Source organism: Leishmania martiniquensis, chromosome 25 (assembly GCF_017916325.1).
Source record: "Leishmania martiniquensis isolate LSCM1 chromosome 25, whole genome shotgun sequence".
In the NCBI taxonomy this organism is placed as follows: domain Eukaryota; phylum Euglenozoa; class Kinetoplastea; order Trypanosomatida; family Trypanosomatidae; genus Leishmania; species Leishmania martiniquensis.
Window position 1 is genome coordinate 807607 of NC_090160.1, and position 24894 is coordinate 832500.

Consider the following 24894-nt stretch of genomic DNA (forward strand, 5'->3'; position numbering starts at 1 on the left):
GACAATGCGTAGGAGACCACGAGGAGGTGGGGTGGGGGAAGGAGGTATATGCTCCCCCGCACCGCTGCCTCTCAGCACGTCTGCGCACAAGCGTGTGTAGGGGGTGGGGGAGAGGTGTATGCAGAGGCCGGAGAAAGAGAGGGGATGGGTGGGGAGGTGGAGCGGATGCGGATGGCGGGAGCGTACGTGTGGCGGACTTGACGGCCAACAGACGCTGGGAGTGCGTGAAGGGTGTTGGGGGCTCAGGCAGTGGGCAAGGACAAGAGCTTCGCTGAGGGGAGGGTCCCGCCCCTCTCCCTTTGGCGCCCACTCTGCGGACACGTGCGCGCGCGTATGTGTGTGTGTGTAACACGAAAGAGTTCCTGAATGCGCGCCCTTGTCCACTACCATCGTGGCAGACTCCTGATGGGGGCTCCGTCCTCCCACTCGGAGTGCGGAGGTGGGGGAGCTCCTGTTCTTGCCAAGACCGGACCGCTTCTGGTGGTCACAGGGTCAAGCATCTATGGCGTGGCGAAGCGAAAGCGGTGTATCGCTGCTGATGTTGGCGGTCAGGGCTTGCGTGACGCGCTGGAGAGGCCTGGAACAGTGAGCACAAATCCACCGCTTATGCTGTGGGCAAAGCTTCAGCGCTACTCGAGCCTACTCCACCCGACCCTCGACACTGCCTACTGGGGTCGGGAGCCTGGGGCCGCCACCCTGAGAGACGCTCCATCGTCGCGACCGGCATAGTGGAAGCGGGCGTGAGGCCGCATGCAGAGCTGGTGTGTATGGTTGGGGGGCAGGGGGGGTGCGCCGACGCAGTTGTCGGCGCCGTGTTGTAACGAGTACGTCTCGAGCTGTATTGCACCGCGCGACGGTGTCTGGTAGAATCATGCCCGACGGGCAGAGTGGGGGTGGGGTCGATCGTGCGCTCTGTGAAGGGGAGACGAGTGACCACGTCGCAGGAGACGTACACAGAAAAAAGGAGCGCTGCGTCGAACAGGTCGGCGCACGACACCCACTGCGCCTCTGTAGCGCAACGTTCAAGTCAGACAGACAGCCCAGCCAACACCGCCTGGGCGTCGCTCAGTCGATGGCTACCCGACTCCATACAAGGCAGGCTACGACTTCGGATGCACTCAAAGATCACCGGAATGCTGCTGAAGCAGCAGGAAAAAAAAGAAACAGCAGTGGCCGGTAGCGCCTAATGACGGAGTCGTCGAAAGGGTTCCGCGTGAGCTGAAGTGAACGCGATCACCACTGCGTGTCTCTGCGGAACAGCGTCAGCCCAGTCCCGCCGTGAGGCACCCGCGTCCCCGCAGCCATACCCGAAGGAAGGCTGTCTGCGTGGCTGCGTATCAGCTCCCTTATAGAGGAAGTGCGTAAGTGTGCGCATGTGTTGCGAGGGGAGGGGTCGCACTGCGCCCCTGCGCGACACCACAGGCTGAGGTGCGTCCGCTTCATTGGGAGGGGCTTCGAATGACGCAAGAGACGAGAGGGAGGGAGCTGCGCTCTCTCTATCGGCGGCAGGGGATGCAAACAGAAACACGGGTGACTCGTAAAGAAGATGAGGAGGGGTAGGCCCAGAGAGGCACACACCGAGACACACCGCGACCCACTCTCCACATGTCTCTCTACTGCGCATGGCTAAGCTTCCACGCGCACGATTGGGTGCGCACGCAGCACGACCTGCAGGTGGTATGACTCCACCGTCTTGTCCTCAGCGTTGTTGATGAAGATCCACATTGGCCACCGCCCCTCCAGCTGACCGGGTGGCAGCGTCAGGAGGTCAAACTGAAGGCTGATGAACTGTGTGTCGCTGGGAGCCAGCGTGAACTTCGATGGGCTCACACGGAGGTTGAACTTGTAGTTATGGTTCACCTGGAACGACTCCTCGTGGTCGCCGCGATGGACAAACGTGAGGCGGCGCAGCACCGGGGCCTGCACATCAGCGAGAGAGAGCTCAATCACCTGCGAGTACGTCGGCGTGGGGTGCACAGTTTGCACACTCAGCAGCGTCTTCTTCAGCGCGTCGTTCTGGAGGGTGTGGAGAAGCAGTCTCTGCGTGCCGACGTCGCGGGGGTGCAAACGCAGCACGTACGACGCCCCGCGCCGCTCCACAAGAACGGTGGTGTCGCTGCAGTACAGGTTGCTCGTCCCCTCGGCTGGCAGGCCCAGCGCCGTTGTCTGACCCCAAAATATGTCCCGCGTCAAGAAGCTATCACAGGCAAAGACGCATATTTCCCACGTCTCGTATACGCGGCTCATGGCTGCATCGTAAAAGAGCGTGACGTACTCGATGCGCTGGCGATCTGCATCCCTGGGTATCTCCGTTGTCACGGTTGCCTCCTCCCATGCGGTGATGTATGTTTGCGTGATGGGGTCCAGCACCGCGTTTGTGCTTACGGACGTTTTCTCACTTGAGGTGGCAACAAAGGCGCAGAGCTCACGCATGCGCTTCAGAAGGGCGGCGCTGTCGGATGTGATGGGGAAATTGGCAGGCGAGAACGCTCGGGAGAGGATACGCTTGACGACCTCCGTCCCAGGAGCGCCGAAAATTTCGTAGCGCCGATCCACCAGAGGCGGGTGCACGGTGGCGCGCACACGGATGCAGCTGGCCAGCTCCCGCTTCTCCGAGTACACACGCGCCGTGATGTTCTGCTGCTCCTGCTGCGGGCGGCTCGCGACGCTACCGCCGGCAGCGCCTGCAATGGACAGGCGTATCACCAGCGACAGCTCCGTCTTCTCGCGCGGCCCCAACACAAAGTTGGGTGCGCCCATTACGGTGCACACATCGGTGTCCCTCGAGTCCACCTCTAGAAAGAACTCCATGGCGCAAGAAAAAGGATTCGCGAAGGTCGTCCGCACCACCTCAGGGCGCCAGGAGATGACAAGCACGTCATGCTCGACGGTGAGGCGGCTCAGCAGCGCCTCAGCAATGCGCCGTGACTTGATAGCGGCACGCTCGTACTCAAGCTGGCGCAGACGGAACTCCAACTCCGCCGCCTCTTGTGCCGCCTGCACGTGTGCGTCAGGCACCCCTGGAAGCTGCGGCACCGCCCCCACGCATTGCTGATGCTCCCGCAGCTGGGCCTTGAAATGCTGCGCGCGTTTCCAATGCAGTGCCGCTGCTTTGTCTGCGCCGCTGCCGCCGTTTGCGTCCCGACCCGGCGGATCCGCCGTGCCGGGCGAGGCCGAAGTGCCGCCGTTCACCAAGGTGGCGCCAGTGATGGCGGAGGAAGGCGCGGTCGTTGCTGTCGGGCCCAGCCGATCGGCGTGCTGCAGCTTCTTCGCAGTGATGACGCGACTCTGCGCCAGCTCCGGCATACGCACGGTAGCGAGCGCAGCGGTAAGACTCTTCTCACCAGCGGCGGCTGGGATGCCTACGCAGAAGACGGTGAGGTGCAGCTGCCCTGCATACTGCATCACTGGAAACACCTTTGGCGGAACGACCTGCTCCGTCATGCTCAAGTCCCGCTGCAGCACCACGTCCATCGGCGTCATTGCACACATGGCCGAGATCGGCCGGCGGAAGGTGGCCAGCGGCAGGCTCGCCGTGGCGACGTAGAACATGGTCAGCGCATCGTAGAGGTGTATGTAGATAATCGCGTTGCTCGCCGATTTGTACTTGCGCATGGTGACGCTCTGCAGCGCCTCTGTCGGCTCACACCACACGAAGCCGGCCAGGCGGCGATCGTCGTACACCTTGAAGCTCTCGTTTGTTGGCGTCTTCTCCACGGAGGTCAAGTGCAGGGGGCCCGCCCGCTGATACGGCAACGGCCCAAACGAGAAGAGAAGACACATGTCTGCCGGTATGTACAGGGCGCTGTCCACAGTGATGCCCTCCACCCGAAAGCCATAAAGGGATAGCGCGAGCTGCCCAACGGCCGGCGCCGCGTCGTCCAGCAGCGTCCCGTGAAGGGGATGGAGAAGAGGCTGCGCTCCCTCCTGCATCAGCTTGCGCGCCCTCCAAGAAACGGCGATGGGCCGCGGCGCGAGATCGACGACGTCGACGCCACCGTCCGCCAGGCCTTTGTTGAGGCGCTCCTGCAGGGCAGGACTGATGGCAGACAAGTCGCTGCGGTCTCTCTGTCGGAGAAACATGTCCTGTGACTCGCGTACCTTGCGAAGCTCCTCCATGATGGTGCACAGCAGCTTGAAGATGCCCGCGCTGTCGCCGCCGTCGGCCGCTGTAGCGCTCACAGTCGGGGTCTGCGAGCTCGTGTAGCTGAGCGAGCCCGACACCGGGCCGCGGTCAGGGACGTCGGCGGTGGAAAGGACTTGCGTCGGCCTCGACCCGGAGACAACGGAGGAGGCGGAGGATGTCAGTGAGTAGGAGCTTGCCTCGTCCTTTGTAATTTCCTCTGGCTTTGGCTTTGGCTGCGGTGCTGTCGGTGAGGTAGCAGCGGCGGCCTCTTCGGACGCCGCCCCGCCTGAAATGCCGGTGTCATGGTACTCGACGGTGAGGGTCAACGCGATCGGCACCCGTCCGTACGGACTTGTGGAGTCCACCATCAGCAGCCGCGCGTCCTCGCAGGAAAAGGGGCCTCGCAAAGCTGGAAGGTTCTCGACTTGGATGTCGCGGTCCCGCATCGGCATCATGCAAAGCGGCAGTACGCAGAAGCCCAGCACAGCAAAGGCACGTGAGCCTGGCGCACGGCGGCGTATCGCTAGCACCAGAGATGTGGTGGAGTGCACCGGCAGCCGGTCAATGTCGAGGGGCATGTCGGAGCGCAGGACGACCGTGTTGACGGTTGGCACAACAGGGGGAGGTCGCGTGGATGTGGTGGAGGTGTTCGGCGACGAGCCTCGCCGGTCGCCGTCGCTCGATGTCTCTAAGATCAGTGGCACTTCACTGCCCTTGCCAAGCTGCTGAAAGCCGTTGTGGGCCACTGCGGCGACAGACCAGTCCGCATCGGGGTCTGCCAGGTTCAGTGCCGACTCCTTCGTCGAGCCGGAGAGCTCCATGTTCGTGATACGCAGTCGAAAGAGGGAGGCGCCAGGCTTCGGCGTGGCGCGTGTGAAGTCCTCGGCGACGAAGATGCCAGGCGGCACGAGCTCCTCCATCACCTGAGTGAGTGCCGGGTCCTGGTCCACGCCCACATCGCAGATCAGCGCCACGTCGCTCGGGGCTGTCGGCAGACTCACCGCAGGCCATAAGGACTTCTCCACAAGCAGGAGATGCGCACTGCCCGGAAGGAGTTTGATTGAGATTGCGCCGCCCTTCATCTCCTCCACAGGGCAGTAGCCCCAGCTGGTCACCCGGTACTCTTCCAGCGGCGCCGAAGGACGAATGTCCTGCACCACCGTCTCTACCACAAGGAGCTGCGTCGGCGAAACACGCACGACCAGTGGCCGCGTAATATCACGCGCCTCGAGCTGGTACGTGGCGCCGACAAACATCTTGCGTGCAAGGTCGAAGAGGGCGAGATTCACCGCCTCGACATCGCTCGCCACAACGAATTGCTTACTCAGCTCGCGGAACCTGAGGCGCAGCGTTTGTACAGCTCCGCCGTAGAACTGCGCCTGCCTTCGGGCCGCCGCGCACTCCCACGTGTCATGTCGGAAGGCATTTGAGAGCAGTAGCCGCGCCGTCTGCTCTGCCGAGCGGGGGTGCCACACCGAGCCGGCGGTGCTCGGCATCGTTGTGAGCAACCTTCTGTGCCGGTGCGCAAAGCTGTCGTGTACGCACTTCTCTCTTCTGCTCTAGTCCTGCTCCTTAGTCAAACGATCACACACACACACACACAGCGACGTCGTGGCAACGACAGCCACTGATGACTCTCTCCAGTTTTTCTGTGTCTCACCTCTTTTTTTTGTGTGTCTCTGTGTAGCGGCGGGAACAGGGGATGTTGCTGACTGTCCGCTGCTCCGTCGGGGGGGGGATAGTGGTGTGCTGCGTTACCTCGTTTTCGGGTGTCTATGAAGAGATCAAAAGCGATGACGAAGAAAAACACAAAAAAATCGGATACACACGAGGCGGCGCCAACGCTCCGCTGCAGCGCGGCCTCCCTTTATTCGTTGTGGGGCCGACGTACAAAAACTGCTGACCACTGCTGATGCAGCAGCAGCTTTCGCTTCTCAACGGCTGTGCTGTACCCCTCCCCACACTCTTGTGAAGGCATACGCTTTCTGAGGCGCACGTGAACGTGAGCGAGAACTGCGTGTGTGTGTGTGTCGGTGGGTGGGTGCGTGCTTGTGCAGTGCGACGGGCGTAAACGGACTCCACCGATACACCTGTTGCAGTGCCTGCGCGCGTATCCATGTGAAGAGAGGGAAAGAGATGCAGCAGCACGCGAGCAACGCAGCCACGAAGGGAGGAGGATGGGCGGATATATGGAGAGGAGAGTAGACAGGCACGAAGGTTGGCAAGGGGTCGGTGATGACAACAGCTTCGAATGCGCGTGTGTGACATCGACCACGAAAGAGATGAGGGTAACCGGAAGGGTGGAGGGGTGTGTGTAGGCAGACGCAGAGGTGCAGCGCCCATGTGCAGACCCCGTAGAGCCACCACAGCGGTGACCTTCCCCTCCCCTCCCCCACATCTTCTTTCCTCTTCTCATGACGGGCACGCCTGCAGAGCGTGGCGCAGATGCGCATGACAGCGCATGCACTACACCCCGACCTGCTCCCTCGGTGCTGCTGCGAGACCTTTGGAAGATGTGTCTTCAACGCTGTGGTACGACACTGCAGCGAGCAGCGTATCCCCTCTGCCTGTCACGGGTGTGCACCCAGCTGGCATAAAACTGTCACCTGGTGCCGCTTCACCTCTTTTTTTTTTGCTGGCTTGCTCGCGCGCGCACACGCACCCACGAGCCCCGTCAGCGATACACAAGTCACACAGAAATGCGCGACTTTTATTACAGCTCAGCAGCGCGGCCAGCGAATGTACGCAAGCAACCGCAGACCCTCGCCACTGGCCGTCTCTTCCCATTTCTTCAAAAATCAACGCGATACTCACACATACTCACATACACACACGCAGAGGCACATGAGGTGGGAGCTTGACGAAGAAAAAGAGGCGCTAGTTACGTCATTAAGATGGCAGCCCACTGAGCAGCTCATCGAATACGCACACATCAACACACGCGCACACACTCACCCACCCACCTACGTGTGTGCGCGCGCGTACGTGGCTGGCCGAATGAAGAGCGATGAGAGATCAGGGCGCCCCTGTATGTGCGGGTGATCGGGCACCCGTGCACATCAGCGTAGTAATAGGTTTCGCGGAGACATGCTCGCGGGGGGGAAGGAGAGCGCGGCTCACCCCCACACACACTCACCACACCACACTGCATAAGGAGCAACGATGTGGTGTGGGTCTCGGTGCCAGCTTGGTCGCGCGCTCGCTTTCTCTCCACCCGCGACCGCTGATGTTCCGCTCACACCAGGGCGCTGGGCTGGTTTATCCACGGCTTGCCCTTCTCTTCCGATATACCCCTCAGCGCCTTCACCCAGGTGCCAGCCTGCACCATGGCGTGGTGCAGCTCGCTGCCGATGCTGATGAAGGTGAAGCCCTTCCCCAGGAACTCACCAACGCGGTCTGTACCAAAGAGAAACAGGCCCAAGATGACGTCGTTCTTTTTGGCCGTTGCGATCAACTTCTCCGTGGCAGCCTGCAGCTCCGCCGAGAAGTACATCTGCGGGAACTCGTAGCGGCCGTCGTACAGACCCATGGACATGCAGAGGTCGTTCTGGCCAAGGAAGGCGATGTCGATACCTTTCACAGTCATAATCTCCTCCAGGTTCTCGATGCATTCCGCCGTCTCCACCTGGAAGGCGACCACCACGTTCTTGTTTGATTCTGGCACGTAGCCCAGCAGGCCCTTCGCGTTCATGCACTGCTGCGGCTGATACACGGAGCGCGTTCCAGTAGTCGGGTAGTAGCAGCACGACACAGCCTCCCTCAGCTCCTCCGCATTGTTCACGTACGGGATCAGCACGCCATCGGCGCCGCTGTCCAGGGCGCTTTGGATGCCAGCTCGGTCCTGTGTGCTCGCCACGCGCACCATCGCCTTGGCACGGCCCGTACGGATGGCAGCGATCATGTGCGCCATCGTCAGCGAGTCCATCGGCGAGTGCTGCGCATCGATCAACAGCCAGTCGTACCCGGAATGGCTAAACTGACCGGCCAGCAACGGACTGGCAGAGTTTAGGAAGACACCGAACTTTGGCTTACCAGCACGCAGCTCGGCCTTGAACTCAGCGCCACCAGCGGACATATTTCACAAGAGGGACGGGAGGGAGGGGGGGACGGTAAAGAGCTAGCTGTTAGGGACGAGTGAAATTGGGCACGGGACGAGGAGGAGGGGCGCTAGAGGGCTGCGTCGGGGGTCAGTGGCGCGTGCGGGGGGAGTGGAGGAGGCACAGGCAAAGAGAGACAGTGAGCGAGGCGGAGGGGGAAGAGTTGTGCGCAGGTGGAATGCGGTACCATACCAGGCGTGGAAGGCACATCATACTGCTTTACCGTGATACATAGCATATCTGTCCAAGAAGGTGCGCATGCAAAAGCGATGGGGCTTACGATGCGCCGGGGAGACTACGCCACGCCGTCTGATCTTTTGTGGAAGAGGGCGAGGTCCACCTTTCATGAGCTTGCGTCTTTAAGTTCAGGCTCACGCGCAGCAGCTGCGCCGCTTACTACCTGCCAGGCGGATATCCGCTTACATATCGCACCGGCGTGCGCTGAATTAGATGTGTTCGAGCGGAAACCCCTGTGTGTGTGTGTGTTTGTGTGTACGTACGCGTGCGATGATGGGGGGGGGGCGGCGAGCGTAGGATGTGCGGTAGAGCGAAATGTATGACCGTATCTCATCCACACTCTCGCCATCACCGCACGACAGACGCTGCTGCAGCGGCTGCAGCACCGCATCGCCCTAGGAAGAAAGGGCTACAACAGTCCTTCTCACACGCACATACACATGCAAGCAACCCCCTCAGAGAGGCGGAAGGGGAGGGGCCGATGAGCTGCAAGCCCAAGAGGATTACACATGTGCATCTGAAGACGAGAGAGGAGCACGAGGAAGAGTGCCGCTGCGCCACCACCCTCGAGGCAACACCAGCATGCGTGCTCATGCCGAGCTGGAGGGACGCACACACGAGAAGAGATACAGAGGCCACTCAACACGTACACGCAGACATGTGGAAGGGCCTCACTCGAGCTAGGGGGAGAGAGCGAAAGCGTGGGAAAGAGGGAGGAGCCGTGAAGTGCATATCCAAGCGCCGCATAGGGAGGTGCACCTGTGCGCCGGTGCCTAGGATGCGACTGGCAGCCCCCTCCTCTCCCCGCATGTACATCGATTTAGACGGGTGAGAAGAAGGGCAAACACATTCCCCCAGAAAAAGGGTGAACCCATCTGAACGGCTGACGAAAAAAAAAGGTGATGGAGACGGGGGGAGACACACGATGACGAAGCGCACAGCACACATGCATACACGAAGCACCTGGATTAGATGGTATTGGGTATGATGGGAGGGAAGAGCGGGGGTAGGGACGACAACTGCCGAGCTGTGCATATGTGTATGTGTGTGTGCGAGAGAGCACATTTCATGGGAGTGCGGTGACAAAGTCGGTGAGAAAAAAGCGAAGGGGAGCGACACACACACACAGAGACAGACAGACACGCACAGTCAGTGGAGGGGGGAGAGAGGGGATGGGGAGAGCACTGAAGGAACGATCAAAATAACGGATGAATGCGCGAACACATCACTGTGAGAGCTCCATGAGAAAGGGATCTACAGGTGGGCACATGGCGCCAGCAACGCGCGTTGCTGACAGCCGTAAGTGTTAGAGCGAAAGAAGGCATGTAGCAAAGCCACTGCTGTGCCCCTTCCTCCCCTCCCCCACACGTGCTAAAGCAGAGGTGCGCGATTGCTTGCAGCATCCTCAGTCGCCGCTGCTACCGTCGCTAAAGGGCCTCGACTGCCCTCTGCAGTACCCTGTCGACCTCCTCATCTGACGCACTGTCGCCCAGCATCTCCAACGCCTTGGCCATGACGCGCTGCGCTGCGCGCCGCTGGCCGAGCACCGCCACATCTGGGATAACAAGTTCAAAGCGGAGGGGACTTGCGATGTAATCCAGCGTCTGTGAGCGACCCTCCAGAATGACGTTGTAGCCATCAGCGCTGAGCTGCTTGACGGCATCGGCGCCGAAGCGGATGACCTCACCCTGGGTCTGCTGGGCTACTGTTGGTACCTTGGAGCTGATGAGTGGGGTTTTCAGTAGCGTGTTCTGAACATCCGCCACACGTGTTGTGCCGTCGAGCATCGTGTGGAACATGCCGTCCTCGCCCTTCACAAACGTGACACGCTTCTCAACAGAGGCGAGCAGCTCATCTGTCAAATTCTCTGCCGTGATCTCTTTTCCTTCGGCAGACAGCACCTCATTGCACAGATACGTGTAGCAGCGGAAAATGTTGCCGTTGCTCCACGTGACACACTTGGGCAGCGCATCCTTGAGCTTGCTTACCGTGGTGCCCTTGCCGGTTCCGCTGAGACCTTGCAGAATGATGACGTTGCCCTTCTTGGATGGCAGCGCGGCCAGTATCGTTTCCGTTACCTCCTGTGCGCTGCGCCCAACCACGTTCACCTTCTTCGCCGGTGACACATCCGGCGTCCTACTGACGATACCCTTGCGAATGGCAATGCGGATGCCATCGCTCAGCTTCTCGGCGTCCTCATTGTCGCGCTTGAGAATATCCTCACCCTCGCTCTTGGAGAGGCGCTGGAAGGCGGCGTTGTCTTTCAGCAGTGCGAGTACGCACGAGCTGCACACGTCATCCTGCCCGCGAAGGATCTCGAGGGTTGCTCTCCGCATAGGGCTGCGCTGGATGACGATGGAAGTAGATGGGCGGGAGAAGAAATGATGGTGATCCGGGTGTGGTGTACAAGGCAGACTCTTACGGCAGCGTCCCGAGTGAGGGCGATGGCTGGCGTGCGCGCGCGCGTGTGTGTGTGCGTGTGGTGTTTATGTGTGTATGCCTCAACTCCTTTCATGCCATGGCGGGTGGGGCGCCACGTTTATGTGCATTCGCGGCGGTGAGGACGAAAGCGGGTATTTGGGGGACGTTTAACGGGAGAAGAGCGCAGACGTGGGGTGTGTGGGTGTGGGTGTGTGTGTGGGGGGAGAGGAGGGCGGCGTACTCGGCAAGTCGAAGTTGTCTCTCTGCAGGGAGGCGGGGCCGTTGTTGGGTCGGTGGGCCTCTCCGCATATCCATCTTACTCCCCCTGCGGGCAGTGAAATGCCAAAGGGGTCACGTCGTAGCGCCATCAGCATCCACACAGGGGACTCGCCGACCGAAAGGCATGAGAAAGGGAGCGGGTGCCCATGCAGAGCATATTCGCGCTATGCAGACACCGACATCGCTCGATGAGCGCCCTCCTAAATGACTGGGGGAGAGAGGCGCGTACGCGCGAGCGAGTCAGTGGGACGGAGAGTGGGATGAATGCGAAGTTGGAAAGAAGCGCGTAAGGGGGGGGCAGTGGTGGTGGTGGTGAAGCGGGCAGGAAGGCGGGAGGGGGTATGTGCGGTGGTTGTCACCGGCAGCGCGTCAGTGCTGAGAGCAGCGCATCAACAGAGGAAATCGAGCAGTCCTGAAATCAAAGCGCTTGGCGGAGCTTGCGACCCAAGCCGACAAGAGAGTGATGGGGGAAGGGCAGCAGGGGGCCTCGAGCTGTCGGTGCATCCCGGGAAGGGGGAGGTGGGCGGCGCTATGGATGAGCAGGCGCCGAGTTCGAACCGCTCAAGCCCTCTCCTCGTTGCTATGCAAGCGCGCGTTGATACCTGAAAACAGGCCAGCGTACACAGGCACATGCGGGGGCATGAGCGCCGGGTGTCACGGCGACACGCGCACCCCTCTTCACACTCCTCTTTGGCACACAGCCCATGCCGTCACTTCTCCCCGTTGCCCTCATGGAGCTGCTGAAGTTGCAGGAGCGCGTTGTAGTTGTCGAGAACATCGTACACGGTGTCCGCCTCCGCCAGCGCCTCCAGCACGGGGATCAAGCGCAGCAGCTCCTCATCGCACGGATCGTCGAACCACGACGTGATGGGAATGGCGTTGCGCTGCTGGAAGAGATAGGCGATGGGGCTGTTGTCAATGATGGCCACCTGCTCCAAGTTGCGGCCAAGCAGTGAAAGATCTTTCACGTAGGTGGTGCCGACGACGCTGCAGTGCTCGCGGAAAAGTCGCAGACCACCGAGGATGCGCTGCTTATCAATCGAGTCCATCAGCGGGTCGCAGTACGTGCCAAGAGAGGCTGTGAAGACGACAACTTCGAACAGCGGCGCTACCGCCTCGAGGAACCGGTGGAGATGCGGCCGGAAGGCAACGTAGACGTTTACGTGGGTATCCCGATCGAGAGTGATAGGGAGGTGCACGTCGTACCGCCCTGTGTTTTGGTATGAGCTATGCACCAGGGTCTCGTCAACGTCGAGGATAAGGCACTTCTTGTGCCGGACGGTGGGAAGTGGCTCCGGCAGCAGCGACGGATGAGCCGAGGCGTCGATCGGCGACGTGTTCTTGGGCTGGTTGCGGATGTAGCGGGCCCGCTCTACCAACTCGGTCGCGTGCACACGCTGACGGGACCCGGTGCTGCCGCCTGAACCTCCGCTGGCGGCACGGGGGCCGTTGTGTGCACTGCCGCTACTGTCTGTGCCACTGACATCGCTAGAGCCGCCAGCGCGCCCCCCGCCACTTCGCTGCTGCTGCGAGCCAGGCGGAGCGTTCTGCGATACCTGCGTAATCAGTGTGCTAACCGGCGCCAGAGTGGAAGTGGGGGTGGTGGTTGCCGAGGATGGTGGGGTAGCGCCTCCTGCGCTGCTGCCGCCGCCACCTCCCCGGTAGTGGTTCTCCGGCATCGCCTTGATGCCGTTTTCGGCGGCGGCAGTGAATCGGCCGGACGACGAGGGCTGCCGCTGCTGCGGCGGCTCCAGCCTGCCGGAGAGGCCCCGAAAGAACGGCGTTGGGGCCGCGCTCGTCTCCCGCTCGCCGTCCATGATTTCTTCAAGGATGCTTGCAGGGAAGGCGACCGCCACCACCGTGCAAGGGGAAAGACAAAGCTCAATGCGTACACGTACACACCATAGAACCCGCGACGAAATAACAACGCTGACGATCGAATCCGAGTCTTACAGGTCAGATATACATAAGGGGGAAGGGGGAAGGGAGGGCTACGCGCGCGCACACACACACGCACATACAGGCGCACACACCGTGTGTGTGTGTATGTGTGTGTGTGGGCGGGAGGGAGGGGGGAGGAGAGAAGGAGGGGAGGGGACAGAAGACAAGCGCTAAACAGAGCGTATTCCAAAAAGAAACGACTGGGACGGTGACGAAAGCAGAAAAATGGGCAAAAAGTGGACGAGAGGCGGCGGTGAGCTCTGGACAGGATGGCGACGGCGACAAAATGCCCCCCTCCTTCCCCCCGCTTTCTTCTCTCTGACACACACACAGACAGACACAGACGGGTGCGTGCCCCTTCTGTAGCGGACGAGGCGGTAACGGCACGCACGAGCACACGCGGGTAGCAGCCGTCTACGCTGCCCGAATAGGAGGAGCAAGGTGGGAGAGCACACACGCAGAGAGGGGGAGAGAGAGACGCGGGCACACTAGTGAAGGGAGCGAAAAAAGCGCCATACGCACAATCCGCTATGAGACACGAGCACGGCGAGCGCTTATTGTCGGAGGGACGGAGGGGAGGGGAGGGGCGCGAATGATGTGTATGAGCAATGGCGCAGTATAATGGCCTACCTGAACGAGAGCAAAGAGAAGCGAAGCGGGGGGGAGGTGAAGAATGGGCTGGTGGGAAGGAGGCGCGCACACACGCAGACAGACAGACGTGTGTGTGTGAGTGAGAATGGGATGTGCAGCTGTGTGTGGGGATGTGTGTCTGTGTGAGGAGGTGGGCGCAACTTTTGGAGAGCGTGAGGAGATGAGTGGTGAAGTTAAAAAACGCGAAAAGAGAAAAAGGCGATGAGGCCGAGAACAGAGAGAGAGAGACGATGAAGAAGAGAAGGTACACACAGAGACAGACAGACAGACAGGCAGACACGCACACACGCAGTCGCGCGCTGACAAAGGATGTGTACACACGCGTGTACGTTAGATGGGGGGAAGGAGAGCGAATTTTTTTTGTCCTCCCCTCTCTCTGTCTCTGTCCTTTTGGTGTGTTGTGTGCTTTGCGATGTACACTTTCTGTTGCTGTTACTGTCAGAGATATAAACACACACACAGACATACATGTATGTGTGTATATATATATGTGTGTGTATGTGTGTTTAAGGGCGAGGGAGCAGGCAGGAGGATGGCGGGAGGGGATGAAGGCGAAGAAGAGATGGCAGCGCATATATATTTATATATACGCACACACACACGAGAGAGAGAGACGGTATCAGAAGTCTCAGACACCGAGGGCTGCGGACGCACCGGAGAGCATAGAGAAGAGGGAGGCAGGGAGGGGAGGTGTGTGTGTGTGCCTGCACAGCAGTGCACACGCACCCGCCCACCAATTTGACTACTCACGCTGCTGCAGTCGTTGCATTCGCAACCGAATGGAATCTCCCATGGAGAGGCGTACTCAATCATCTGGTCACCACCGGATCACACGCGGCTTAGAAAGAGCGCACGAAGTGAATATCCGCAGAAGCGGCGAGCAGCGCACGCAGAATAGAACAAGAAGGCACGCATACAACCAGACAGACATAAACACAGCCAAAGAGCGAGTGAGTGAGAGGGAGGGAGAGCGACGAGCTTACAGAGGGACAGAGACAGGCGCTACCCGACAAGAATGGGATCTCTCACGTCGTGGACCACCAACACCTGCGGCCGCCCGTCTGGCAGCAGCCGCACCTCGTATCGATCGACAAGTGCTCTCAGTCCGGAAAAGGTGAGGCGCAGACGCACCTCCACGTCGCAGGAGTTCCCCTTCACTAGGTGCACCATGTCCACGCCCACAATCGCTGATGCTGTTCGGTCATTCTCCTCCTTGGCCTTCTGCGGCGCACCTGTTAGAGGTGCCGCTGCCTCGCGCTGTGGTGCGTAGATGGCCTTGTAGGATGTCTGATCTACATCCACAGTATCTGGCGACGACGCGAGCCCGCCGCACGCCTCGACAACCTTCTGCACCGACTCCTGCAGGGTCGCGAGTGACTCCTCGCTCGAGTATATCTCCTTCAGCGGCTGGGCCATCATCGATACGGCCGCCCGTGGCGGCTTCTCGAAAAGTCGGCGCACACACAGCTCCCCAACGTCGTCGAAGTCGACGAGTCGCACGTACTCGAGTATGTCGAACTCGTCCCCCTTCTGCGGGTCAATGTGGAAGCTGGTCACCTGAAACGTGTAGGGGAGGGCGATACCGATGCCGTCGAGCACGAACGACTCCTTCTCTGAGCGAGCTGGATACCGGCCCGCCTCCTGACGGTAGCGCTTCACCACTCCAGGCCGGCGCTTCCACGACAGCTGGCAGCGGACCTGCTTCACCTTCTCGAAGTCGATCAGGGCTACGCACTGGACGTTGTTGCCCTCGCGCGTCAGCACCGCCGTGTCACGGGAGATGCTGGTCACCTTACCGAACGTGTCCACGAGGCAGCGTGACATGGCCCGTATGAGACCGCGCTGCACGGAGCCGCCATCCCTTTCTTCCTCCAGCAGGCTCGGGTGGAATAGCCGCATGAGGCGCTGGTCGGAGCCTGGCGTGTCCTTGTCCGTGAGAAAGAATAGAAACGTCAGGAGAGGCGAGAGCGCCATAGCGGCCTGCTCCGTTGGCCGCAGGAAGATGCCATAGTACAGCCCATACAGGACCATCATCACCCACGGAAAGGCCACGAAGGCGACGATGCCGCCGGCAAACCACGGCATTAGGCGACCGAGAAGGGTCTTATCCTCTGCGACGAAGATGTCAGAGAGAAAGTTGGCGATGATGGACTGCATCGTCTCAGCGTCGGTGACGAAGGGGAGAGGGAGGGAGGAAGCGGCGGGGGGGGCGGGGCGGGGATGCAGCAGCGGCTGCCGCCGTGGCGCTAAGGGAGCGATAAAAAAGGCGCAAAATGCCGCACGCAAAGAGTGGGAGAAGAAAATGAAAGAGGGTGCGCGTATGGTCGAGAGGGAGGGAGGGGGGGCGGAGAGTCGAGGGGTACAACAGAGACACGGAGGCGTGAGCCGTTAAAAAGAGAAGCGGTGGAGATGCGATTCTGTCGACTAAAGCGGTGACAGAGAGGGGGCGTCCGCAATGATGGCGAAAGTAGTCGAGGTCGCTACTAGAACGGAGTATGAGCGTGCGAGAGAGGGAGAGAGGTGAGAAGCTTCAGACGCGAAGGGATCGCGGGTGTCTGCGTTTACACAAATACGCATATATATATATGTGTGAGTGAATGTGCGCGCGGCCTCAGAAAAACAGTACGGTACTGGTCCGTGTGATTGCTGCGCTCACGCATGCCTCCAGCGCAGGTGCACGTAGTGGGCGGGCGAAGGAGAAAAAGTCAGCCAAACATGAAAAAAAAGGGGTGGGAATGCCACTGTAAAGCAGAAGAACCGTTTGGCGACCACAGCCGTGGGGGCCCCTGGGTGAGGAGCGAAGGCAGAATGAGGGGGGTGGCTGCGCTGGTACAAGCTTGTGAATGTCTGTGGCGCGGCACACCGATGCACCTGATGAGGGCAGGCGCCGTTGCTCGCCCCCATCTCCCGGCTCAAGGCTTAGATCACCGCTCAATCTGACGCCCGATCCGCGTCCCTTCCCCCCTCCCCCTCCTCCTTGTTCCCTTCAACGCCACAAACGGCGCTTGCGTGGCAACGCCAACGCACGCTCACACACAGAAGGGGAGGAAGTCGAGATGAGAAGAGGGAGGGGCCAGTACGCACACGAGGAGCGAGCGAGCGAGAGAATAGAGAGTGAATGATCTGCTGTTCAGCGGAGAGAGAGACACACACGCAGAAAGCGTTGGCGCGCACATCTATGGATATGTGCAAATTTAAAGTACTTATAGCTGTAATGCAGATAGTACGCCTGCCACGTGCGCAGCACGACATATACATGTGTCTGGTCGTATGTGCTTATCCTGCTCGCACTCCCAATTGGCATCCTTTGATTCTCTGCAACAGCTTCCCTCCCTCCCCGTCTCGTAGAGAACAGGAGAGCATCAGTCGATTCCGTCAGCTGCCGTCCTCTATACCCGTGTCACTGTGATCCACAACAACTTCGCAGCTGTCGCTGTCTCCAACTGCCGCCACGTCGCCGCCCCCGACGTCGTCGTCCTCCTCCTCCTCATCGCTCCCATCCGTATCTTCGCTGGCCGAGCTCGACGATGAGGAGAGCAGTCCGCAGCACCGCAGGCACGTCATGTAGTAGCACGACCGCTTTGGCTCCATCATCTCCTCCTCCATACCAGCGTAGGTGTCACGAATGTGTAGCAGTCGGGCCCCCGACGCATCCATCTCCAGGTAGCGCGGGTCGAGGCAGTCGAAGCAGGAAGAGCGAGGGCACGCATCGCACATGAATATAGCGCCATCAGCCGCCTGCTGCTTCCCACACGAGAAGCACGCATGCCGCGGGCACGACCAGAACCGCTTCACCGTCTCTCCGGGGTTTGGCGGCCGCTCACCAATGCAGGCGGCGTGGTAAGCCTTGGGGCACACCGTGCAGTGCAGCAGCGGCTCCATTGAGTGCATAATGGCCCCGCAGCAGAAACAATTATGACTTTGCACGGGCGGCGGTGCAGCCCCGCCACCACCGCCGCGATGGTTCGCGGCTGCCGCAGAGCTTTGCAGCCCCTTTTGCTCCACCCGCAGCAGGTCCTCTACCATGGCGTCTTCCGCCGCGTGGCTGCCGCTTCGACTGCCGCTGCTGTCCGCCGCGTCAGGGGAGTGCGGTAACGCTGGTGAAGAAACAAGCGCGTCTCCAGCTGACTGCTTCGAGTGGTGTTTCTCCTCGAAGCGCTGAAACATTTCGCGAATGTCGTCAGCGGTGATGCGCGGGGCATCGGCACTGTCGTCGGCAAAGCGGCCGCGCCCACGCACGCCCTGGCGCTGTCCACCTTCGACGATGAAGTCGCCAAGATACGCCTTGCGGACCGCGATGTCACGAATGTGCTCCTCGACGGTGCCCTGGAGGCACAGGCGGTACACGTGCACGGCGCGTATTTGACCGATGCGGTGCGCCCGATCCGCTGCCTGCCGGTCGAGCTGCGGGTTGAAATGCGCATCGAAGAGAATCACGGTGTCTGCACCGGTGAGGGTGACACCGACACCGCCGGCGGTGGTGGTGAGCAGGAAGAGGAAGCGCGAGGACGAGGGGTGGTTGTAGCGCAGCATTGACAGCTCCCGCTCGACTCGGTTGCAGCTGCCATCCAGCCGCTCGTAGCTGTGTCCGCGCAGCTGGCACATGGCCTCGAGCAGATCCAGCGTTGTCGTGAAGTTTGAGAAGATCAAGCAGCGGTGCCCTTCTGCCTTGAGCCGCGGCAGCAACGTGTCGAGATAGCGCATCTTAGCGCTGGGGTCGATAAGGTGCGCCGCGTCCACTGGCACACCGGCAGCGTGCATGCGCTTTTCAATTGACTCCTGCGACCCATGCGTGCGTCCCTTGTAGGCTAGCAGACGCAGCGCCAACGGATGATTGCAGACAGCCCTCTGGTGACTGAGGTGGCCATGCAACTGATGGCCAGTGCTACTCTCCTGCAGCGCGTGTACCGTGAGGAAGGAGAGCAGTTGCAGCTGCACGTACGTCGGCTCTAGCTTCGTCACGGGCTCGTCCACGCGTGGCGGTATGCCGAGCTCCATATCCACTTTGGTGCGACGCAGCATGATGTATTGAAGCACCTTGGCACACTCCTCCGCCTGCCGCCCAGGGTCGCGCACGCGCGGGTCGTAGCCGGCCATGAGCCATGGGTAGAGAAAGCTCATTAGACTCCACACTTCCTGCACATTGTTGTGCACCGGCGTTCCAGTCACTGCCAGTCGATAGCACGCAGTGAGCTTGCGCGATGCGGAGGTGATGGCCGTGCTGTGTGCCTTCAACACATGTGCCTCGTCAACAACGACCGTCACCCACGACCGCTTGCGGAAGAAGCGCTTGTCGAGGTGGAGCAGCGCCGGCGTCGTGACAAATACGGCGTGACGGTTGTGGCGACCGGAGCTGATGGAGACGCGTGTGCGACGCTCGCCGTGGTACTTCACCACTCGCAGCTGCGGCGCCCACCGCGCCAGTTCTCGCGTCCAGTTGGTGAGGGTGGACAGCGGGGCAACTATGAGGTGTGGGCCATCGATGTTGTGCAGCTGCTTCAGAATGTGCAGGAAGGCGGACACCTGCGCTGTCTTGCCGAGACCCATGTCATCACCCAGGATGGCTGACATGCCACGATGAAAGTGGCTCAGAAGGAAGTGAACGCCTTCCACCTGATAGGAGCGCAGCTGGCAGCCCGCAAGGGCCCCAACCGTCTCGCTCGCAATTGAGGGTGGTGCGGCCTGCAGCACCGGCCGCAGCTCTTCATCAGCGGCTATGCGTTCCAGCGCGCGGTCCTTGAAGAAAGGCTCGAAGGCAGCGAAAAGGTCAGCGCTGTGGCGCAGCTCCCACTCGAACTGGCGTTGGAAGTGGCGTGAGATGGCCTCTCGCGTTGCCGAGGACGAAGTCTGCCAGTCGAGGCTGCCTACAGCACACGCGCTGCAGGTTTCCACAGCTGCGTTGCCACCACACCCCTCAGACAACGATGGCGGCCGTGAGGGAGTCGGCTGCCCACGAGCCACATCCTTCAGCATGGCGTCCACCTCGCGCGCCTCTTTTGCCTTCTGCGCGCCCAGCAGCAGCGCGAGCTCATCATCGTCGTCGTCCTCCGAGGCGGCGCGGCGGGTGAGGATCCGCTTTGCAGAAGGTATTTCCACCGCTGTCTCGCGAGGCCGCTTCAGTGACGCTACATTCGGGTGTTTACTCACCGACGCAGTAGTGGCAGCCATCGGCTCCATTGAACCAGAGCCCCATTGCACCTGCAGCAGGTCGTTTTGGCCACCGGCAGCATTTGGTGAGCTGCACGACGGCTGCGGCTGCGCTTCGGCCGCGTCCCCAGGTGATTGGCCGCCACCGCGCACTAGCGTGTGACCCCCTTCCTCGCTGCACGGCTTCAGCGAGGTGTCCGTCGCTAGTTTCACCGGCTCACACAACCTGGCGGCGGAGGGTGTCGCCTTTCCCCGTTGGCCCTCTTTAGGGCCCTGGGCGCTGTCCTTACTCAGGAACTTGGCGAAGTAGTTGTCGAGGCTCATGATGGTTGAATATGTCTGTAAGTGTGTGCGTAAGGGGGAGGGGGAGTGGGTGAGGCTCCAACGAGCACACGCGGACACGGTGCTATATTTCCTTTATAGAGTAGCAGCGGACTGGACGGCTCACGGGAGGGGTCCGCCGCGGGGTCGGCGAAGCCGAGGACAAAAGAGGCGAATGGGAGAGACATGCTAGCTGCCATGGGGAAGGTGCGGCGCGCGCGCGGGCGCTAGAGTGCCGTCGCGTCGGGCCTGGGAGGCTTCAGGCGAGGTGGAGAGGCACCTCTTCATTCTGCAGCACGAAAGCAGCGGCATTGCATGCACAGGATAGGCGTGCGCACACAACCGCAATGGCCGAGGAGCTGCGACCAAGGAAGATGCCAAGAGGGATGGGGCAGCGAAGTTCGACGCCTGGCTGCCGCGTCCCTCTCCTCTCACTTCTTCCTGGAATGCTTTGCCTCGAGCGTGTTTCACCCTCGCTTGCGTTGCTTCCTTTGCTGCTATGCAAGCATGAAGTGTCACCGTCTGGAGGTGCGCACTTCATGCCACGGAGCAACGCACAGTCTAGCCTGTTGCTCTTTTTCTCTCTCTCTCTGAGCGTGTGTGTGTGGTGGGAGGGGGGGTAGGCATTGCCCGTTATCGGTGTCGCCTCCACTGCCACCAGTATTAAGGGTCATCACGACGGCACATGCACAGCCTCAAGCACAGGGGCCACTTTACCAGCTTGTATTGTTGTGCAGCTCCTCGCGTGAACTCACGCGGCTTAGGAGGACCGTAATGTCGTCCGGCTTGCCGCCTTTGGCATCGGTTTGCCCAAACTGACGCAGCATCGAGGCCCACGGCGAATTCACCTGCGGGCTCACAGAAGTCTTGTAGGCGTCGCTGACGATGCGCTGCGCAACGCGATAGGGGTCCACATACTCAATCTTCTCGTCCGCCAAGATGCCACTGAGGAAGAAGCCTACAAGCGGGATCTTGGCGATCGGGCTCTCTTCCACCTTGCCGATCCACCCGGCGTCCGCGGCGAGCTCGGAGTTGAAGCGGTTGTCGAAGAGGCCGTCGGTGCCCATCACGATGACATCGCCCTCCTGCACCGGCACGGACTCGCGCACACAGTCTTGCACGCGGTCGGAGAACGCGCGCCCCACCATCGAACGCGGCAGCACTGCCAGCTGGAACGGGGCGTTGAAGCCGTGCACTTTCTCGTGTACACGGAAGTGTAAGTCACGATTGCGCACCACCAGCAAGCCGCTGTCGCCTAGGTTCGCCACGTCCAGCTTGTGGCTGCCGTCGTCCTCCTTGCGCAGCGTCGCAATACAGGCCGTGCTGCTACCCACCTTGACGATGCCGTCTTTCACCACTTTGGTGTAGGCAGCCTCGAGAATTTTCTCCGGGTCGCGCTCGTCACGGTGTGTCTCCGCAAACAGCTTTGCGTTCTCCATCAGCGCGTTGGCAAACAAAGAGGGGTCAACGCCCTCGGAGCGCCAGCCGCCGACACCGTCGGCGACCCCGATCACCTTGTAGTTGTTCGCTACGAAGAAGCTGTCTTCGCCGCAGTCGAGCTCGATGAAGCTTGCGCGCTTGCGCCATCGCACCGATTGTCGCCGCTTGCGCTCGTCTACGTCGCTGCGGTACATCTTATGTGGTGTGGGCTTTGCTTTGCAGAAGGCCCAGCTCTGCAGCACCAGCTCTGTCGGGTCCTTCTCATCCTCCGGGGCCTCATCCGGCGGTGTTCCCCACGAGTTCACGTCGTTGGCGTTGGTCTGTGCCACCGACTGCGCGCTCGGCTGTCCGTTCGGCAGTAGCGGCAAACTCTGGCGAGCGCCCATCGTCGTGCGCGTGAGTTCGGGTGGGGTGTTGGGGGAGGTGGCAGGCGGAAGAGAGGAGAAGCGGGTGTTTGAGCGGGCTGCTGACTGCTCGCGAGTGTTCAGTGCCGTTGAGCAATAATGACCTCTTCTCTGATGCGGCCCGAGCCTTAATCGTGAATGTGGAACGTCCCTTTCACACGTGAGAGAGAGAGGTGTGCAGGACGGTGCACACTCACTTACATAAAGCACGTACCTGACGCCAGCCGGAGACGTCGGTCAAGAGAGGAAGAAGAGGGTAGAGGGCGTGTGTGTGGAAGGGAGAGGGAGGGGGAGATGGTGAAGAGCGTAGGAGGAAGAGATGGAGCCGGATCCGTGACAGCGCGGCAAGACAGGGCATCCCTCCCTCCCTCGCTTGCCCTTCCTCTCTGTGCGTGGGCGAACCAGCAACCTCGACCTCGTCGAAGCGGAGAAGGGAGTCCAGGCGTGAGACACAACGGCGAGGAGCCGCGTTTGCAATCGGCCTCCTCCGCCGTTGCGCGTCTCGCGGTCATGACGTGACACATATGCCCGCCTTGTGCACGGCAGGATTGGGCTTCCCTTCGGGGTGTTTGTAGCAGATACACTTCTACACCGAATTTGTCGCTGAAGGCCAAAGGCGGGGAGGGGGGCACAGAAGCATTGGGCCAATGAGGAAGGGAGGGAGGGGAGGTGCCGCGAGCGGGCCGCACGTGCGCACGCAGCAGGTGCTTGGCTGAAGAATGTGTGAGAGGAAGGGGGAGGGGAGAGACAGGGACGATGATGCCGCGAGAGGGAGCAGAATGCACGCACACAACAAAACGCACCATCACTGACGCGCGCACTGCTGCCTTGGCAAGTCCTCCCGCTCCGAATGCCCCCTCCCACCCTCAGCTCCATCATCGTGCGTCTTTTCAGGGATCGTCTGTGAGGATATGCGACTCCGGCACACCAGCAGAGAGAAGTGCACTGGTCAAGTCGCCAACAAAACTCGGCGGACCGCACACGTACGCGAGTGGCATGTCTGCACCAAAGTACCGCTGGAGGGCTGAGGAAATATCCGCCGGCTGCATGCGGAGGCGGTGAGTGATTGGGTTGGCAGGGGAGGCATTGGGTGGTGTTTCCTCGGGGCTCATGCGCCGCCCCTCACTAGTACCCACGGCCGGGGTGATGAAGAGCTCCAGCACGTACGTTTTTCTCCGCTTCCCCGCATCTCCCCCATGGCTAATGCTCTCCGCCGTCCCCCCTGCCGGCCGAGGGAAGTCCCGCTGCCATCGCACGAACTCGTCCAGCTTTGGGACCGTCTCCAGCGTGTGGTTAGCGTGCAGATGCACCACGTGCAGAGGCTCCGCGCTCTCCACATAGAATGTGTCACCGATCGACGAATTGAGGAACGCATAGGCCGCCGTGATGCCGACCCCCGCTGTCAGCCAGAGCACCCGGCCGCCTACGCTTCGGATTGTGTGGTGGTGATCAGCGAAGGTGAAGGTGCCGCCGACGCGAACGACGGGCAGCGGTACGTTCAGCGAGTGCTGGTGCAGCCACGCACTACCGCTCGTTTGCGGGTCGGTGCTGCTGGCCTTCACCATGAGGCTGAAGAGAGTGCCCTTGCGGTTCACGTCACAGATCGTCCAGCGGCGTCGCATCGGCACGTCTGGTGAGACTGAAGAGCCGGACGAGGAGGAGAGGAGATGCGCAGCCTCGCTGCTGCCGTCCAGTCCGCCGTTGGCGGAGCGGCTCTCCTTGATGGGGAGCTCGAGCTCCACGTATTCGCCAAGCTCCGCACGTCGGAGCAGAGAGCCTGCGTGGTGGGCGAAGTCGAATAGCCGCACACTGGGGCAGAGGTCCGTGACAGCGATGCACGAGACCATGAGGCGTGTCGCCGGGCCGCTTCCGCCGCTGCCGGGGGACTTGAGCTCAGAGGGCACCCCGAAGCCCATCGGCGACCTCGTCTTGTGCGTCTTGTCGAAGGGGTTAGTGCTTCCGCCACCACCGGCGCCAGCGAGCAATCCCATGTGACGGAAGACGTGACCGCTGCGCAACGGACCCCCTGCATGGCTGTGAATGCCTGGCGCACACGAGCCGCAAGCTCCACCGTCGACCGGCAGGCTCATGGGCTTCTCCCGGTTCGCCATCTCCATGGAAGCGTACGTGTCGCTCTCCCACTTCGCGCCGCTGAGGTCTACCACCACATATACATCCCCGGCTGCGTCCACCTCGACCTTGTGGATGCGCTGCTTGCAGCCCTTCGAGCGGACGGCCTGCTGCGGCTTTCCGCCGTCAGGGCTCAGCTCGATACCCAAGTACAGCCCCTCGCCCGTGTCTAGTGCGATTTTGTAGTGGTGCCACGGGCACACAATGCACGGGTGGCCGCCCATTTCTTCGATGTCTCCCAGCAGCAGGGGCCCACCATGGTGGTAGCAGGCGTTGTCGATTGCGTAGAGCTCTTCACGATAGCACACAACGGCGATGTTGCGTGTGCCGCTGCGGACAAGCTGGCGGGAGCCGTTCGTGAATTGTGAGCGCTTGCCGGCGTACACTCGATCGGGTGCTAAACTAGTCGGCATGACAGTATTGAGCGGCAAGGGTGTGTGTGTGTGTGCAAGAGCTGGTGGAATGGGGGGGGGGAAGGCAGAGACGTCAGAGAAAACAGAAGAGAGTGAGGTGACATATACGCAAGACGTGTGTACAGCCCAAGAGAGGCTCCAGTGGCGCGCGCTACGGGTGACAGGGAGTGGAAGAGAAGAGTGAGAAGCGAGGGAAGTCAGGACGGAGGGATAGAGATAGTCCGCACAAACACACACACACACACCCATGGAAAGGGAGGCGCCCACACTGTCATGACAACGGACAT

General features: G+C 61.0%; 8 protein-coding genes across 8 annotated transcripts; all 8 read right to left on the reverse strand.

The window, feature by feature from the left end:
- Positions 1-1626: 1626 nt before the first annotated feature.
- Positions 1627-5622, reverse strand: LSCM1_05416 (uncharacterized protein; the record flags this gene model as incomplete). The annotated part of the gene is made up of 1 exon (XM_067322880.1): positions 1627-5622. The coding sequence occupies one exon, from the start codon at positions 5620-5622 to the stop codon at positions 1627-1629; it is 3996 nt and encodes a 1331-aa protein (XP_067178245.1).
- A 1739-nt stretch (positions 5623-7361) lies between these two features.
- On the reverse strand, positions 7362-8201 carry LSCM1_05417 (uncharacterized protein; the record flags this gene model as incomplete). Its single annotated transcript, XM_067322881.1, has 1 exon — positions 7362-8201. One exon carries the CDS (start codon positions 8199-8201, stop codon positions 7362-7364), a length of 840 nt encoding a protein of 279 aa, XP_067178246.1.
- A 1686-nt stretch (positions 8202-9887) lies between these two features.
- LSCM1_05418 (uncharacterized protein) lies at positions 9888-10796 on the reverse strand (the record flags this gene model as incomplete). The annotated part of the gene is made up of 1 exon (XM_067322882.1): positions 9888-10796. The coding sequence occupies one exon, from the start codon at positions 10794-10796 to the stop codon at positions 9888-9890; it is 909 nt and encodes a 302-aa protein (XP_067178247.1).
- Positions 10797-11870: 1074 nt separating this feature from the next.
- Positions 11871-12977, reverse strand: LSCM1_05419 (uncharacterized protein; the record flags this gene model as incomplete). The annotated part of the gene is made up of 1 exon (XM_067322883.1): positions 11871-12977. One exon carries the CDS (start codon positions 12975-12977, stop codon positions 11871-11873), a length of 1107 nt encoding a protein of 368 aa, XP_067178248.1.
- Positions 12978-14754: 1777 nt separating this feature from the next.
- Positions 14755-15909, reverse strand: LSCM1_05420 (uncharacterized protein; the record flags this gene model as incomplete). Its single annotated transcript, XM_067322884.1, has 1 exon — positions 14755-15909. The coding sequence occupies one exon, from the start codon at positions 15907-15909 to the stop codon at positions 14755-14757; it is 1155 nt and encodes a 384-aa protein (XP_067178249.1).
- Positions 15910-17127: 1218 nt separating this feature from the next.
- Positions 17128-20223, reverse strand: LSCM1_05421 (uncharacterized protein; the record flags this gene model as incomplete). The annotated part of the gene is made up of 1 exon (XM_067322885.1): positions 17128-20223. The coding sequence occupies one exon, from the start codon at positions 20221-20223 to the stop codon at positions 17128-17130; it is 3096 nt and encodes a 1031-aa protein (XP_067178250.1).
- A 710-nt stretch (positions 20224-20933) lies between these two features.
- On the reverse strand, positions 20934-22046 carry LSCM1_05422 (uncharacterized protein; the record flags this gene model as incomplete). The annotated part of the gene is made up of 1 exon (XM_067322886.1): positions 20934-22046. The coding sequence occupies one exon, from the start codon at positions 22044-22046 to the stop codon at positions 20934-20936; it is 1113 nt and encodes a 370-aa protein (XP_067178251.1).
- A 908-nt stretch (positions 22047-22954) lies between these two features.
- LSCM1_05423 (uncharacterized protein) lies at positions 22955-24607 on the reverse strand (the record flags this gene model as incomplete). The annotated part of the gene is made up of 1 exon (XM_067322887.1): positions 22955-24607. The coding sequence occupies one exon, from the start codon at positions 24605-24607 to the stop codon at positions 22955-22957; it is 1653 nt and encodes a 550-aa protein (XP_067178252.1).
- Positions 24608-24894: the final 287 nt, after the last annotated feature.